The sequence below is a fragment of the Echeneis naucrates genome, chromosome 6 (assembly GCF_900963305.1).
Source record: "Echeneis naucrates chromosome 6, fEcheNa1.1, whole genome shotgun sequence".
Lineage (NCBI taxonomy): Eukaryota > Metazoa > Chordata > Actinopteri > Carangiformes > Echeneidae > Echeneis > Echeneis naucrates.
In genome coordinates, this window is record NC_042516.1 from 23,524,820 (window position 1) to 23,543,167 (window position 18,348).

The 18,348-nt window shown below is 43.2% G+C and overlaps 2 protein-coding genes across 2 annotated transcripts; both read right to left on the bottom strand.

The window, feature by feature from the left end:
• Positions 1-560: 560 nt before the first annotated feature.
• ctss2.1 (cathepsin S, ortholog2, tandem duplicate 1) lies at positions 561-7,226 on the bottom strand. The gene is made up of 8 exons (XM_029503694.1): positions 7,113-7,226; positions 5,185-5,309; positions 4,977-5,099; positions 4,197-4,349; positions 3,217-3,441; positions 2,152-2,317; positions 1,932-2,034; positions 561-1,431 (listed from the first exon to the last, which is right to left on the bottom strand). The coding sequence occupies exons 1-8, from the start codon at positions 7,129-7,131 to the stop codon at positions 1,332-1,334; spliced, it is 1,014 nt and encodes a 337-aa protein (XP_029359554.1). The 5' UTR covers positions 7,132-7,226; the 3' UTR covers positions 561-1,331.
• A 704-nt stretch (positions 7,227-7,930) lies between these two features.
• ctsk (cathepsin K) lies at positions 7,931-17,367 on the bottom strand. Its single transcript, XM_029503727.1, has 8 exons — positions 17,152-17,367; positions 15,774-15,897; positions 13,086-13,208; positions 11,784-11,936; positions 10,005-10,223; positions 9,110-9,275; positions 8,712-8,820; positions 7,931-8,620 (listed from the first exon to the last, which is right to left on the bottom strand). The coding sequence occupies exons 2-8, from the start codon at positions 15,894-15,896 to the stop codon at positions 8,521-8,523; spliced, it is 993 nt and encodes a 330-aa protein (XP_029359587.1). The 5' UTR covers position 15,897; positions 17,152-17,367; the 3' UTR covers positions 7,931-8,520.
• Positions 17,368-18,348: the final 981 nt, after the last annotated feature.

Genomic DNA, 18,348 nt, shown 5'->3' on the forward strand with positions numbered 1-18,348 from the left:
GTAACCCAAAACTGCAGTTTTCTGATTTTCTTATTCTGGTAATCCGGTCTGTAAACGCTGAACGCCGTTTATTCGTATTTATACTCTTCTTGTCATTGTGTTTTACATTCAGCAGCTTCTTTTTTCTGCACTATTAAGTTTCCAAACTCTAGATGTGTTTTCATTTTTTCCCAACATCAAATACAACTTTTCTATTCGTAGATATGTTTAATACAAATGATCTCCAAAACTCAGGCCAAACACACATTTGGGGTCTTTGGGTGTTTTCTTTTTTTTGTGTAGCCACTAAAAGAGAATATAGAAGTTTGTGTTTATTTTTCGATTTCAAAAGATGAAATTAAATATTTTGTCTTTTTTTTTTTTAGAAGTTTAAATCAAAGTTGACCTTCCTGACTTTGGAAATTTTATGGCATTTGTTCAACATTTTGGGATACGGCCAGCTGATAGTTAGCTTAGCTTAGCCTAGCTTAGCATATGGACTGAAAACAGTTAACCTGGCTGTGCACAAAGGTGGGGGGGGGGAACCCAACAACCTCAACAGGAAACAGTCTGAACCAGAATCAGTTTGTAAAAATCAGAACTTTATTTTTTTTAAAATATGTATTTAAAAGAATTAAATTTAAAAAAAAAATGTTTAAATAAAACAAAAACAGTTTGGAGCAGGTGGACTTACAGAATGGGCTGAAATTTAAGTGAAGTCCATCATCTGAGTGTCTTCGATATTATTCAATGATCGCTGCACTCAAAGCGATTCAGTGTTAAGATGAGCAGAAAAATTAGGAAAACAAAAATGACCCCGGAACTAAAAGCGCTTCTGCTCATGGCAGGACTTGGATGCAAACAGCAGGTGAACAGATTTACCAGAGACGCAGGTATTGATTTTGACGTTCTCTCTGCTGTAACATGTAAAAGCTAAATTGACCAACAAACCAATTTCCCCAAAGTCAATGGAATCCTTTCAGAGTTTTTACGGCAGGTTTGGCACACAAACCCCCGAAGCTGGAAGCTGGCGGTGTAAAGATCGGCTCTTCTTCAGCCCCACCGAGCTCCGATACATCGATCGGAATCCAAATATCGCTGTGGCTCAGCTTCCAACTTGGCAAACAACACATCCGTTTCTTCACTGGAGATTCTCTCACACTCATACACACACAAAAAAAAAAAAATTAATCTCTCCTCTACAATCCAAATGTTGTGCTGTTCATCTGTAGTATTTGAAGATTTGCTGTTTACAGCCTTTGTAGTAAAACATCCGCATGAAATGACTTTAAAAATATTTTGGCAGATTAAAAAAAAGGAAAGTGAAGTTGGTTTGGCCACCGATCCGGCAGCTACATGACAGGATAGCAGGCGAACAGAGCGATGCCGCACTGGTTGTTCTTGTTGCGTGACATCCGGATGTAGCCCTGGTCTCCGAAAGTTGTTCCCCAGCTGGGCGAAGCGAACAGAGAGGAACAGACGGCATTAAAATTCAACGAAAGGAACAAACACAGCGTTGGCTGGAAACGGAATCATCAAGAAAGAATCAGGACAATCAGACATCGCCTCGACGACTGCAGCACAGCAGGAATATTCAGCCAACCAAAATAAAAGAAAAGCTTCATACAAGAAGGAGAAACCACAAACAGCTGAAAAATAAACACAAATAAAGTGGAATATGATGTAAAAATGAGACGCTCATCGTACAACTAATGACAAGCAGCAAAACCACAATTTGTTCTGAGTCTGAGTTGATGGACAGCTGCGCTCATGTCAGCAGAAGACATCAGGTCTGTGCTGCACTTCTGACTTCCCAGTTTCACTTCCTCTTTAAGGTGGCAAGAAGTTTAAAAAAAAAAAAAAAACAAAACCAAACAAGTGCAACAGGAACATACTCAATCTTTACATTTGCACGTAAATTCATGAAGAAAGCAGCCGTGAACAGCTCTCACCTGTTCTTCACCAGCCAGTAGTCCTGCCCGCTCAGGCTGCCGTAGCCGACCACCAACACGGCGTGATTGACCTTCTGGGTGCAGGTCGGGTCGTTGTACACGCCTGAAAGGACATCAAGTCACCTTCTTTATTTTTTGTTCCTTTATTGTGAGCCCTGAATATAGTCTGTATTTTTGGTAGCTTCACACACACGGATTTTAATTCATGTTGCTAACTCACCACTCCTGTAGAAAGTGAATCGAGGCCGCGTGGCATCAATGCCCACTGCGATGGGCCCAATGGTTGCGACGGCCTGTTTCAGGGTCTCCTCGTTGCCCTGAGGCAGGAAGCTGTAATTAGAGCAGTTGGCGGCGCGGTACGCAGGGTTGTAGCGGCACTGCTGTTGCTGTGGAGAGAGCACAAAACAAAACTAAATCTGGCCTCCATCGCTGAAGGAGTCCTGATTGGCTGCCCGTTAACACCTCTGCCCTCGGAGCGGCGGTGCTTTCCGGAGACGGGAACGTCACGGAGTCGCCAGGAAGTGGGCTTCGGCGGACTGTGGTCACCGGTCTCTTTACGAGAACATTTCACCTCACACACAGTCGTTTTGTTTTGCTTTCCCTTTCGGTGGAATTTGAGCCTCGACACCTCCACAAAGCTCAGGACGGCCCGCTCCCCCACACTAACTCCAACCAGATGAAGCCCGCAGGACAAAAAAAACGGTGTCCGCTCCGATTAATTTATTGTTGCTCCAAAGAGACATTAACAGCAAACAGACAAGTGAGCAGAGTGTTGCTGTCTGCTGCCCGAAGGGCACGACTTCACTTCTGGCTGCTGCTCCAACACCCACATTGTTCTCTGCTCACTGTAAACCTGTTTGTTTGTGCTGGATTCCACTTCAACACAACGTCAGCTTTTCATTTGTTGTAAACCTCAAAAACAACAACACAAAAACCAAACAACCTCTCTGCTCTGTCCTCTGCTCACCCTTCACCTGAAGGGAAATACGGCTCATGGAAAGCACAGCTTGGAAATATGATCCCAAGTTCAGGAATTCAGGGATAAAAACACCAGATGGAAAATATACGAACGACTGCACTGCGTAAAATAGATGAAATATAAAAGTTTGGATTTAATAAAAAAAAATAAAACAATAAAATACAAATATTAAATACAATAATCATCTCTATCTCTTTTCTTTGAAAACTCTTTCCACAGATTTAATCTGTAAGAATTAAACTTTTTTTTTTAATATTGCAGTGATTTCATTTAAAAGTGACTCTCGGTCGGCGTCTCGGCGCTCACCTTCCCGACGTACGGGTACGAGGCATCGGAGTCGATGCCGTGGTTGTCGATGACGTACTGGAAGGCTCTGTGCATGTAGCCCCCGTTGCAGCCTTGGTTGCCGTATTTGCTGGAACAGTCCACCAGGTTTTGGGGGCTGAGGTCCACCAGCTTCCCCGTCTTCCTGGCCAGCTGGCCCTCCAGGGCCCCGGCCGCGCTGAAGGCCCAGCAGGAGCCGCAGGCGCCCTGAATGGAAACGAGCGGCGTTACGGCAATGACAACGCACACACAACAAAACAACAGCCCAGACATGCAATGTTACACAATCCTTCGTTGGGCTCAGTTTCTTCACCTTCTTTAAACAAACTGCAGAATTACATCAGATGGAAATATTCTAAACTCTGCTGGATCTCCACACTTGGCAGCCGGATGGTCTGCGGAGTGTGAGAGGTTAAATAACTCCACACACTCTTTGGGAAATTCCTGTTTGTCAATTACATTGAACACGTTTCAGAGAAGAGAAAGAATGCCAGAATCAATACTCGTGTGTCTCTGGTTGACTGATGCTCCTCTGTACAACACAAAGCTGTAATAGGTTCAGTCAGATTTTCTTTTCCCGGCTTTGTAAATCAGCCTGTTTGAATATTTTAAAGAAAGAAAATAAATCTGAAGAAATTCTAATTTAATTTTGGATTGTGAGCAGCGAGACGCTTTTTGAAGAATTTCACATTAAGAGCGTTCATTCCATTAATGATCTGATCTCGTCGCCACCGTCCAACTTCAGGAGGGACATTTGGCATGAAAAGTAATCAAAATGAGATTCTTAAGATCAAATGTATTTTATTTTTTTCTGTCCTTTAACTGAATTATGTGGATTTGTGCTGCTTCATTTCATTTTGTTGTCATGCCATCATTATATTTATCATCCTTTGATTTCATTATGATTTCTGTCATTTATGACATAAAACATGAATAAAATAAACAGACAGTTTTTTGTGTACCTGCATTTTGACTCGAGTGACCCAACCCTTCTCCCTCCAGTCCACGCTGTCCGGCACGGCGCTGCCCGGCGCTCCCACGAAGTGCGATGGCGCCCTCTGGACATCAGAAGGAGGAGTGAGCGTGGCGAAGGACTGCAGGATCTCCTCCTGAGTCTGGAAGGATAAAATTAAAGACCAGCGTTCACTTAGCAGGAAGTCAGATCTCACACAATATTCTGGATGAGCGAAGTTTCAATTTTCATTTCTTTTTTTAGTTTATTACTTCTGTGTACAAATAAATATTCTCTTGTTGATCTTTTCTCTTCTATCTCACTGCCACCACATTTCAGCCAATCATTTTATCATTTAATAAGACAGCAGCAGCAGACGATTAGATTTTCATGCTCTTGTTTTCCCCCACTGGAAGAGTTTTATGATACATATCCAATAACAATAAAAAGACAATAGCAACGGTTGTATTAGTAAATTAATAACGAGGATATCAGTTTTTAGGAGCCAGGATTTAGGCCACAGTTCATGTTCACAGTGTGAGTTAGCTCGTTAGCTCAGCTGAGTCCAGAATTCATCACCACCATCCAAATCTGGCCATTTCAGTAATTTCCTTAAAAAAAAAAAAAAAAAGCTGCTGGCAGAAACTGAACAGATTTTTCTTTTTTTTTTCTTTTTTTTTTTTTAATGTTCACATCCAGCCGACATTTAAAAAAAAAAAAAAACAAACCTCTGGCAGAATATTTATTCGGTTCTAATGGATTGTGTGTTGAATCAGAGCGAGCGTCTCACCAGGTCTCCCATGAAGTTCATGCTCAGATCGTAGGTGTGGAGCCCCATCGAGGCCTCCAGGTTGTGCATCGAGATGAGCATCAGGTTCTTCTCCCACAATTCCCTGCGGCGAACATCCTCCACCTCAAGTCAAAGGCGTGCAGAGAGCGCTCGTGAGGTCAGATGTGATAAATCTTACACATGGAGCCACAAAAGGCAACAAACGTACCTCATCTCCGTACGACTTCCCGTGCGTCTTCTTCCACAGATCCCAGTGGTCGTCCAGCCGGCTGTCCAACATGGCCGCTGCCCCAACGCACAGGGAGACGAGCAGCAGGCCCGCCAACATCAAACCTGCAAACGCACAAACACAGTCAGACACGAACCACACAACAGGACAAGAAGAGGTCTGACAGAAGTGACGTCGTAGATTCGTCTACATTCTCAGAGGCTTCACGGTTCGTCTGTTGGAGGACGGCAGAAAAGACAAAAAAAACTTTTTGGATACAGGCAAACTCACTTCTTTACTTCTGGAGCATTTCTTTAGATTACAAACAGACTGAGCTCGTTCTATTTCCCTAAAAAGTGAAAAGTCGACTGCAGGCAGAGATACTTTAGCTCGTCTGTTGTGCTGCTTCTTTCCAACACAACATTTCTCACTTTTATTTTACATCAAACAGAAGAAAAGCTTTCGTTGTATTTTTAAGTGATAAATTTCACGTCAGAGTTCAGAGCGAACGATAAACTTCAACCACAGAGAAAAAGCTGAAGGATACAAACTTTGACATGGTTGATAACAACAAACTGAATGTTTCTGGACAAAGTGAATGTCGCCGGCTTTCACCGGACAACCACGAGACATCTGACAGATATTCAGCCACCGAAACGGGTCGAATGACACCAAACTGAGAGAGCAGGAAAAGCTGACTTTCATTTCTGCAGCAGGAAGTGTTTTATTTAGTTACGTCGTTTTGTGTTGAGCCTGTGGATGCTGTCGATCAGAGACATTTAAATGATAGAAATAATATCTTCCCCTGTCGGGCGTCACGTTGTGGAAAGTTTGGAAGCGTTTCTGCTAAAACGCCGATTTGTGGAGTAAGAAATTCATTTTGCCTCAAAAGGTATCAAACACAATAATTATTTTTATTGAATTATTTTGATGGCACCGGATGAGAACGTGGAGAAGTGAAGTGTTTATCAGGGTTTAAATAATTCTGCTGATGTAAACATGAACTTCACATTTAAAAAAAAAAACATTTTGAACTATAAACTGAATCAATAACATTTATCAGAATAAATAAAAAAACTCGGCCATAAAATCGTGTTAATGATTACAAACAGATGGAAGCCACAGCTCTCACGTGTCTGATCATCTGTGATGGCCGGAAGAAGCTTCACAGAGTCTCACTTCCACAAAACTTCAAGTTACCGAATCGATTCCAAAAACCCTCAAATGACGAAAGAGTCACAAGACAAGAAGCAAAACTGATGAGTGTGCAGAGACAACGTGCAGCAACACAACTTATTTTTCCATTAAAGGAGTTCAGCAAGGAGACAGAATCTGAATTCAGGATCGTGACCTTTAGGGGTCAAACACAACAACAACAACAACAACAACAACAACAACAAAATCCTCATTTGTTGAGTCAGAAGGTTTCAGGTAAAGTTTCTGACTGATGTTATCACTCCTGACTGACTGGTGTGATTTTATGAAAATTACAATGAAGGCAAGAAAAGAAAAGAAATGAAATGAACACAATGGAATAAATAAATAAACTGACTTTGTTGTGTGGATTGTGTTCATTTCATTTCACTGAAGGGAGTTCACCTGGAATCTGCCTGAACTCACCTTTCAGTCCGAAAGCTGATTTATTACATCAGAAATAAACCAGAAAGAAAAAAAAAAAGAGGTTCGTGACTAAAGTTTTAAAACAACACAACAACAACAACAACAACACTGCAGCTTTTTCAGCCCTCAGAGGAAACAATGAGATGGAAATAAAGTTTGAAGGCATCGACGGACTCCACAGAAGAAACGAAAGTAAAAGTTTACTCACATTAGAAACGTTTTTTAAGCGGACAGGAGATGAACATTTGGGATTATTAACAAAAACAGACTGAATGCGGAAGTTTCAGGGAAGAAAAGAGTCAACTTGCCTCTTTCGGTCCGGCTCATCGCTGTTTCTCAAACCTGCGCCGCGTTTTCCTGCTTTTGGTATTTATGAAGAAAAAAGCGTCACATGATCGAAGCGCTTCCTCCTTCACAAACCCAGAAACGATCCGGAGCCGCACCTGTTAGAAATAAATCCAAAAATCTCTAGATTCTGCTGCTGTTCCTGCCAAAGACGTTTAGTTTTACTGCTGATGCTTTTTAAGAAATCATTTCATTTCTGAAAAAATAAAACACAAAGACTGAAAAAAAACGAATTTATTCAGAAAGTTAGAATGAAACTTTTCTTATCATTTCAACAGTTTATAAATATGATTTTATATAAATATGATGATTTATATTTTCTTATTATGAACCTGACCACCAGGGGGCGGCTCCAGGACAGGTTTGTGTTGAAGTCTATTGGGAAATGTCCCTCCTCCTCCCTTATATTGAAGTCCATGGGGAAATGTCCCTCTCCTCCCTTATATTGAAGTCTTTGGGGAAATGTCCCTCCTCATCCCTTATATTGAAGTCTATGGGGAAATGTCCCTCCTCATCCCTTATATTGAAGTCTATGGGGAAATGTCCCTCTCCTCCCTTATATTGAAGTCTATGGGGAAATGTCCCTCTCCTCCCTTATATTGAAGTCTATGGGGAAATGTTCCTCTCCTCCCTTATATTGAAGTCTATGGGGAAATGTCCCTCCTCCTCCCTGATGAGTTTATTGTCTCAGTCTGAAATACAACACGATGGTCCATTTACGGGAGGAGGGGGGTTAGGGGGCGGGGCTTTTTGAGTTGCATTAAAAATTCCATCAGAAACATTTAAATTCAAAATGAAACCTTTATTCAATTTCATAGAAAACATCAGAAATCATCAGAAAAGTGCTGAACAGAACAACAACAACAAACAAACAAACACAAAAGTTTGACCTGACGAGAAGAAGAACTGACTCCCATTGCCCAGCAATGTTTCCCGTCACACAGAATTTGAATTTTTCATTTTTGAATTTTATTTGCTTGTTTTCTTCTTAAACACACTAATTAAAAAGATAGACAGAAACCATCAGCAGCCATCAGCCATCAACGCTGTGACGGTCTGTAGATTTGATTTGGCGACTCGGTCGGCGTCTTGGAGGTAACTGGGATTGTTTGTGTTTCTTAATGGAAGTCTGCTGCTCCGGAGATAAAACTGAGGAGACTTGGGGGGCTCAAGGTGCTGTGAATAATTCCAGATAACCAAACGCCCCCTCAGACAATATTTACATTTACATTTAACCCTTCAATAATTCCAAAAGACAGTGAGTCCAAACGTTTTCTTTTCTTTCTCAGATTTGGAAGGAAAGTCTTCTCATGTGTTAATCTGAGCAGAGCGCCCCCCTTCGTCCTCCTTCGCCCTCCTTCACTCCTCTCCTCACATGATGGGGTAGCTGGCGAGGTTGGCGATGCCGCAGAGGTTGCCACGGTTACGTGCCATCAGGATGTAGCCCCCGTTGCCCCAGCCTTCGCCCCAGCTGTCAGGGGAAGAAGAGAGATGTTAAGTTTGTCACCAGGGAGACAGATGTCTCCTTTTGGCTGCCCGCTCGGACAGGTGACGTGGCCCACCTGTTCTTCACGATCCAGTACTTCTTCCCCTTGCTGTTGACGCCGTAGCCAACTGCCAGCACGGCGTGATTGATGTCGTCTTTGTTGCAGTTGCGGTCGTAGTAAATACCTGAAAAAAAGTAAATTTCCTCCACGTTTAATTGACTTTTAGAGCTAAAACCTGCTAAAACCAGCTCAGGCAGGTGATGCTTTTGGTTGGCGTGTTCATAATTTCACATCCAGGTTAGCTAGTTTGACCAATCAGAACAGAAGAGCTGCACACAGCAGAGAAGAGAAAACTTTTTTTTTTTTGCCTGTTGAGTTCCTGTTTTTTAAGCTTTGGCTTCACTGTTGATTTTCAGTCACAGTATTTGTAGTTAAAGCACTAAAACTTCATCATGGCTGACGGCTTCTCTGACCTCTCTGGTAGAACTGGAAGCTGCTCTGCGTGGCGTCGATGCCCACAGATACCGGGCCCACTTTAAAGAGCGCCACGGCCAGAGCGTGCTCGTCGCCCACCGGCACTTCCTTGTAGCCTCGGCACTGGGCCGCCATACCGGAGGAGTTGTATCGGCACGCCTGGTCCTGCAGGCGACACAACAGAGGAGAGAGGGATAGAAAATCTAAAACAAAGCTGGGAAAGGCTGTTTATTTCAGCTTCACTGCAGTTAACTTGAAATGCCTTCATTCAGATCATTTGGCAGTTCAGGTTTCCATTTGAGGCATTCCAGCCGTGAGAGAAGAGACAGAAACCTCAACTCAATAGCAAGCATTTTTACTTCCCCCTCTCAAAAGTGCATGTCTGAAAACAGAGGGCAGTTGTTTTGTTTGTAATAGGAGATTTTCTTCCTCATCATTTGCGCTGAATCACTGTCAGTCAATCTAAAAGTGTGACCCGGTCAGGTGTGGTTCTGGTAAATGGTTCCTCACTTCAGTTCCAATCTGCATCTGCAATTCCTTGAAGTTGTCATCATTTTGACTTTTTTTTTGTTTTGTTTTCATTATTATGCAACTCTGTGTTTCTGGGAACGGAGAGAGACATTAGCTCTGTCCAAGAACAACCAACTGTCCTTTGTACTTGTTATTTTACACAGAAAAGAACAAATATCTGTCTTGAAGGTTGCTGGTGGGCAGACGTTCTCTTCGGACAGGTGTGGTCTGAACTTCAGGGCGCTCATTAGGAATCTGCACATGGCTGAAGTCGCAGGGTGGACAGTCTGTCCAGGTCTGCAGGACGGGCCGTTGTGCAGAAGCTAGGAAAAGTGCCAACGCACGACAGAAGAGAAAAGCTAAAAAAGCCTCCTTCTTTCTCACCTCTCCAATGTACGGGTAGGCCGCCTCAGAATCGATGCCTCCGTTTTCCTGGACGTACTTGAAGGCGTTGGTCATGTATCCGCCGCCGCAGCCGTCGTTCTCTTTGACGCAGTCCACCAGGTTCTGAGGACTGAGGTCCACCAGCTGACCCGTCTGCTTGGCCAGCTGGCCCTCGAGGGCCCCGGCTGAGCTGAAGGCCCAGCAGGAGCCGCAGGAACCCTGTCGAGGAGTCAAGTTTGGCAAAAACTGAGTTATAATTTGACCTGAATTCATAGAAGCAGATGCGTTAGAGCACCATCACTGGGAGTCAAACCACGTGTCTTCCCCTCTCTGTCCATCGGAGGGCAGACTTTGACAACAATTGTGTTTTTCTGTGTCGTACCAGGCTTGGAGGAACAGTGTGTTCACTCCACACACTGACAAACATGTTGCCGGATCACATTAATGATAATAACACACGGGGGCCCTGACGTGATCATTATGAGCGTCGTGGGACCGCAGACTAATCACAACAGACAGCAGGTTAGAGGTCTGATCCAGAACACATCTGGACTGAAGGCCGCCTGCTGCTGACGCTAATCCTTCTAAATGGGAGCATTGATAACATACAAAAGACTTAAACTGCAAGAAGTAGGGTGGTTTTCCCATAGATATCAACACTCAGTCTCCATTTATCTGTGGGGTTGTTGGTGGTGTGTGCGTGTGTTGGGGGGGGGGGTCTCTCTGGTGGAGCTGAAACAAATAAATCATCAGAAGAGGAGGAGATGTTGGTATGCAGAGCGAGCAGCAGCCGGCTGAATAATTCAGGTCCAACAGGAAGCTGAAGGACGGCTCAATAAATCCTGTTTATGGCTGCAGGTTGATTTGGAGCCAGCAGGGGGAAACAACATCCTGCCAAAGAAGAGTCGCTGCTCTTTGTTTGTTTATTTCTGCTGGAAGGGCCGTAGTTATTAATATTATATTAAAAAATGTTTATCCTAAAATATTAAAATTATAAATGAATATTTCAGTTTGATAACTGTCAGAAACACAAAACTACACACTCCTCACCCTGATGTAATAATTATAATTATTAGTGTTTTTATTTAGCACATTTTACATAAATCTATACATATTTAAAGAGTTCCTTTAAACTGTAAATATTTAAAGCAGAACTTAAATAAATCTTTCAAATTATTCAGAACTTTGTTCGAATAAATTTTCTAATTTTATTTTATTCTGTTTAATTTACGAGACTGAAAAACGTCTGTAAATTTTGTCTGGAAAAAAAAAAGACTAAAACCTTTTCAACTAACTTGATAGATGTATTCAGCATCAGCGCTGATTTTATTACATCATGTAACACGGCTGCTGCTAATGAGCCTCGGAGCAGAAAGCACAGATGTAAGGCTCATTTCAGCCCGTGTGCTTCCTGTCCTGCTCACCTCCCCTCCATAAAGACGGCCCTTCTGTTCATAATGACCAATTAGAGTCGATAATCAAAGCCGTGCCTTTGTTGTCCAAGTCCATTAGAAGGGAGCAGCGGCTCACTGCCACGTCAGATTCTGGATATTTCTCCTGAAAGCTTTTCTTGTTTATTTCAAGGTTGCAAATATTCTGACTCTCTATCGGCCCTTTCTGAGGCCACCGCTTCCTGAACTGATATCTACGTGAGAGTTCCGAGCTTTGACGTCATCTCTTTAAAACTAAGTGTACTGGAAAGTAGCTGACTGTGCTGGTTTGCTGAGGACGAGCGGCCGAATCTAAAAGTTGGAAACAGTTTGCACGTTAAAGTCTGACCTGGTTCTTCACCGGCGTCACCATGCGCTTCTTGCGGTAGTCGATGGATTTGGGGATTCTGGAGACCTTCTCGTCCAGCGCCATGGTGAAGCTGCGCTCGCTGTCCAGGGGGACCTGCAGGCCGGTCATCTTGTTGGCCACTTCCTCCGACGTCTGCACGGACAGAGACACAGTTAACGTGAGAAAGGGTTGTTTCTGAGCGCAGCAGTCAGCAGGTTGACTTCCTGGAGCAGAAACCATAACAAGCTGCTGAGAGCGCAGAGGTTAAAGGCTGCAGGTTGAATTGTGCTAAACAACAGCAGGCAGGAAACTTTCCTCAGTTCCTCGAATAATCCCGTGAGATAAAAAAGAGAAGGGAGGCAGAGAGGATTTATTCTGAGCCTTAAGATCAAATAAAAGGCGACATGGAGGAGCAGCGTGACAGAGGAAGAACTTCAGGAAGAGTTTAACAAAGTGAAATGTAATTTTTTTTCTTCTGTGTTTGAAAATGTCAAAAAGAGTTTTTAGTTCCTCAAAACTCTGAATGTTGCTGCAGAGAGACAGGGAGCGTCAACCTGCTGCCATCAGAGGTACTGATCCACGAAGGCCCGGATCTGGTCTGAGCCAGGTTAACCACCATCATCCCGACTTCACTCCTAACTCTCAGCATTGGGCCTACTTCTCCTGCCCCAACACTTCCACCTCAGGGCCGAAAGGTCATCTGCTGCCTCATACTTCCTCCTGCTGACAAGCACTGTCACTCAACGGTCATAATGTTTTGGCTGATCAGAGTAACAGCCTGCTGTTCAGCTGCCACAATGAGGCTGATGCTCATACGACACGATGCCATCTGAATCCCCCCGTGGTTTCATTACAGCCCAGAGTGAGAACAGGAAGATCATTAAAAGAAAAAAAAAATACACACCATCTGTTAATTTATTTCATTTCCCTGAAGTGCCTCCAGTAAAAGAGAAAAAATGGAAATGCGTCGATCATTTCTAACCTGCTGTTCCTTCATAAACACCAAACTGCCCATTCATCCAGGAAGTGACTGTCACTAATCAATAAACCCAGCTCACACTGTCCACCACAGAGACAGACCTCACTGCTGAACCCAAACGTGTTGTTGTGGCCTGTGAGTGCCGATTAGATGGCAGAAGGAGCTAAAGTGAGTGAATGTGTGGGGTCGGTAAGACGCCATGCAGTTCGTTTGACTAGAAACACCTGACGGGTCTGCTGCTCCACAGCTCTTCTGTTACCACCGAGCCGACCCGTCCCTGTGCTCCGGTGGTTTTCCTTCCTTTGTGCTCTGTCTGTACTCACCATGTCTCCCAGGTGGTTCATCCCCAGCTCGTAGGAGTGAATGCCCAGCGCTGCCTCCTGGTTGTGGGCTTCGATCATGAGCGTGTTCTTCTCCCAGATGGCTCTGCGGATCCCCTCCTCGTCCTGACAGACAAACAAACAAAAGCACAAGTGGCGTCATGAATGAGACCAAAAACTGAAAGCAGGATCTTTACAGCTTTAAAGACATCCTTCTAGAAGCTGAGAATAAAAAGAGATGAACATGTAACGGGCTTTCTGTCTGATCTCCAGGAGATCCCGAAGTAAATACCTGATCAAGAAAAAGTAATCTCGACATATTTCCTGGCGGTCCAGTTCCCGAGGATCACCTGAAGGCACCACTTAACCCCCGAGCGTCTTACGGTGGATTACGGGCTCATGAGGACTCAGGATCCAGCCCCTTTACTGGGTCACAGTGACGGATTTACAGAAAACTAAATCACTTTCTATCCTAAATGATAAGAAAAAAAAAACCTGCCAATGACTCGGACATTTCTTACAAGAGCTAAATCATTTCTACAGATCAGATCAGAATGAACAAAGATCTTCTGTTTTTAAGGATCTCACTGTGAAGTTCTTCCTGCATGAGCTCCTGAATGTGGTGTGAACATGAAACGGCCTAAATTCATCAGTTAAAGCAGCAAACATTCACAGATGCCGTCCTAACTTTGTGTTCATATTGACTCTGACAGTGTGAACTCACTGCAGCTATTACAAGTACAATATGAGATTAAGATACAGTCTGATGGTTGGTTACTTAAAATCCTTGGCCTGCTCAGTATTCATGGCCTTAGCAATCATTAGCATAACTACAATCATTATTTTCATCCTCTCCAGTAATGGAAAATGCAAATCATGTGAAGGCTCGGCTTCTATTACAATGATGTCAGTTCAAGGAAAGTTGAATTAGAGGAACTGGTGGAAGAATACAGATTAAAAGGGAGGGAGGTGGTGACTTCTGTGGACATAAACAAAAGGCATGTGTCCGATGAAAAGACACTTCACACAGCAGCAGAGCTCTGACCTCTGGCTGCAGGTCAGGAAGACAATCTGCAGTCTGCTGCGCTAAACTACGGCTACGGAGAGATTTGGGAATTTTAGAGAGAAGGGAATACTGAGAGGAATTTCCACCGCTCCGGCTGGATTGGCAGTAAAATATTGAAGCCGATTTAGCTGTTAAAATTAAATCAGAGACGGTAAAGAGACCAACTAAACTGTGTCTGTGGGCTTTGGAGAGAGGCGTTCTCTGCGTTATTGGCTAAAGATGAAAAAGATCAAGTTATGTAAATTCTCATTGTGCATGTCCTGCTTTACTTTTGCTTTTCTGTTCTCTGACTCCATCTGTCTCCTTCCCACTGCGGGCCAAAACACGGAAGTAGAGCAACCAGTGCCGGCTCGGCTTTACTCGCTTGTTTTCCAGCTGACTGTGTTTCCCTGAGCGTTACAGTAAACATGCAATAAAAGATTCTCACTTAATGATGTTAGATAACACAAATAACTTGTAGCTGCTTTGTGTTGTGGACGCACTTCAGCCAGAGGTAAACATGTCCGAAGCTGGAAGCTTTGCTCTTCTTCTTTTCTGCTATAATATTCAACTGAACAGAAAAACATTGAAATGGTAAACGGCTTGAAGTTTTTCATTCCATGTTTCTGCAGTCGTTAAAAAATGTGGAAATTAATTAAACACGTTTTCAGCCCAGAGTCAATATCTGCTCCAAGCAGCTCACTTTGGGAACAACTCCGTAATAAAAGATCCACCAGCATCTTTCAACATTTCAGCTTCTGCTAATTTTCACATCTTTCATCTGCAGATGAGGCACAACTTAATTCACAACATAAATTAAAGTGAGGCACTCAGAAATATCTCTTTCTAACACTTTAATGTCCAATCCAGAAGATTAAAATGCATTCCAATGCATTTTTTTATTGAACGTTCAGTTAATCTCTTTGCTGTTTTTACGTTGTCTGTTTTCATCTTTGAGCCACGTTGATCATTTAAATGACAAAATTAGCGTCTCTGTCTCTCTGAAGCAGACAGAGCCATAAAGTCCAGCAGACAGTGACTCAGTATTAGAGCTCCTACAAGCAACATCTGCTTTGTTTAATGTTCCTACTCCCAAATAAATGTCCGGAGTGGGGGGGGGGCAAACTGTGGACTGAACGGCCGTTAAATTGAGTCAGATGCAGACAGACAGTGAGTGAAACAGAAATGAGTGAAACAGAGATGGATAAGCAGAGACAGACGTCTGAGACACAGCAGCTCTGATCTCATGACACTTTGACATGTCACTTCTGTCACTGCGGCACTTCCAAGAATGTGAAAAAAATAAAAATGTAGTATAATTAGTTTTTGACTGGACTCATCTCAGACTGAACGCTGGTGGATTCATTTTATAGATTCGTTGAGGTGCTCAGTTTATGAGCTAACACGTGTTTTATCGGTCTTTCCGGATTTTGCTGTAAAGCCATCAGACCTGTTGATGCCGTCTTGATCAGATAATCAGTGTACTTCACTTTGTAATGTTCAAACTAAATTCTTATATTTTGGTTTCAGATAATTAATTTTTATGGGACTTTTTGAAGAAATCATTTCGATGAAAGCCTGAACCTTCATTTCCTTTTTCTGTCTTTCCGCCTGCTGTTTGAATCTTACAGGGAGGCCACACTCACCAGGCCGTTGTATTCTTTCCTGTGCGTCATCTTCCACTGCTCCCACTGGGTGTCCAGAGAGGCCTGATCCAGGTGAGCCAGCGCCGAGGCCGCCATCAGCAGCACGCACACACACGACAACATCCTGGAAGCACGACAACACACACAAAACCTCATAGACCTTTACATACACAACAACCGACAGCAGTAAATGGAAACTTGAATGGTTTTTCTGTCCTGAAACACGTCTGGATGTTTGGCCTCGTACTTCCACATCTGGAAGGATTCTGGATCTTATCTTCAGCTGTTTGTTGACATCCAGCAGATTTTAAGTGTGTCCACCAGAATCGGTCCAGATGTGGAGGAAAGATTCTGAAAATCGTGGGCCAGATTTGACGTGTGACACAATTTTTGTTGTTTTCAGTTTGGGTTCAAGTTTGTGTTACTGAAGTTTTCGTCTATTTCTGCAAAGCTGCTTTTGGAGGAAAAACTCCAGAGCAGTCCAGAATTTGATGGCTCAAACTAAACAACTGCAGTTTTTATGTATTTTATTGTTTTTTATCTTTCACCATCGGCCTGATCCAGTTAAAGGCAGCAGCTTCGTGCCAAAGACACAAAGAGTGAAACTGAAAAAATTCCTGTGCACAATTTTAACTTTAACAAAAACCCCGACACAGAACTTTTTCTTTTTCGCTCCATCTGTCACTCATCAGCCTCTCCCTGGCGTTTTTTTTTTGTCACATCCTGTTTATAATTAGCGTTTCTCTTCCAGTCAAGGCTGCTGACCTGCTCAGTTCAGCAGAAAACAACAATAAAAAACTTCCCTGTGACGCTGAGAAAGTAAGATGAACTGTTTGACACACGTTGCTTCCGACACACCAGAATTATATCAGCCAGCACATCACCCCCCCCCCCCCATCCCCCCACCCTCACTCCTCTCCAGGGGATTGAACTAAAACACCCACATCTACAAACAGTCTCATGATCCGTATGCAAATCATTTACAGTTTGTGTGCGAGCATGCTGAGACAGAAGATTCCTCCTGGTGATTAATTCTGCAGGTTTATGAAATGAATTTCACACAAAGCTTCGACTTCATGACTCCATGAATAGTCTCAGTTAAAGCTGCAGCTCTGACTTCCAAAAATCCCTCCATTAAGGTGCAACTGGGTCAGAATCACAGTCTAATCCCGGTCCTGTCAAGACAAAACGCTATCTATCCTATCTGGGGACGTACTTGGGAATTTATCAGAGCCTGAATTCAAAGAGTAAGTCAGAGTCAGAGTCTTTCCTGGGAAAAAAGTTTGGGAGTTCACATCTGCAGTAACTTATCTGAATTACAAGGAATGCACAAAACTGAAAGTAAAACTCTGCAGCAGGAAATAAGTAGAAACTGTACCTTGTGTCCAGAGTTAAAGAGTTTGTGGCAAAGTCCTGTGAGTCGACGCCGGCCACCTTCTTCTGCTGTCGAAGTAGGTCACTGTGTGAGTTTATATCCGTTTGGCTTTTGAGGAAGTACAAAGGGAGCTCCAGCAGGTCTGGGAAGGAGGAGGGGTTTTTTGTTTTTCCATGCAGAGTAATCACAGCTGGTTTCCCTCAAACGGCAAAGATGATGTCAGGTGTCAGCTTACCCTGAACGCCGTCTGGGTCACCAACTGAAACACAAAAAGACGAGCAGCACTTCTATCATTTATTAAACGCTTGTCAAACAGGAACATGTGCGCTGTTGTTCCTGGTGATTATTTACATTTTCACTTGTGCAGACGAATATCTGGCAGCGATATTAGCTGCTGTGTTGCAGATTTCAGCGGTTGTGTTTCTGGTCAAGATGAATCAAAGACGCGTGCAGAATGTGGGTGATGAATTTCCAAAGGAATTCCCGTTTGTCCTGTTTCTGTTTGTTTCTCGCAGTGTTGAAGAAAATGGAGGGTAAATAAATGTTGTACTTCAGATCAGATAACACAATCTTTCCTTTCTGGCCTTTGGAGTTTCACCCCTCCCTTAAAAATAGAGTTTTAAATGTAGTTATTAAGAGCTCATGCAACTACTAAACAAATGTCCAAGTAATTCCTGCCGACTGTCTTTCTTTTATCATTTCCATCCATTTTAACTTCCCTTCCTTCCTTCCTTCTTTCTGTTTGACGGTTTTTTATGAATATATAGGCCACACTTTTATGTCCAACTGAAATGAAAACCATTTCACTGTGAACTATTTCTGCCAAAGACGCACAGAATGAAATCAGGACTGCTCCTGGATGATGCTGCTGGATGTGCAGATGTGATCATTTTGTCCTAAAAGTGCTGAGACAGCTTGTCCCTCAGAGACGGCTGAGCTATTGTTAGCTGACACAACAACAAAGTCAGCTCGGTTAATATCATTAAACGGTTTATCAAAGTGTGATCACATGAAGAGAGCAGTTTCTGACGTTTGTGGCTGGAAAGGACCAAGACTCTGGTGACAGTTAGTCCAAACGAAGGTTTCATTTCAGCAGCTGCACGTTTATACCACAGAGATAATTCTGAACAAATGAAGGCTGACAGTCTCAGTTTCCCAGGCCGCAGCCAAAATATCTTTCCCATAATTATTCATCACCTG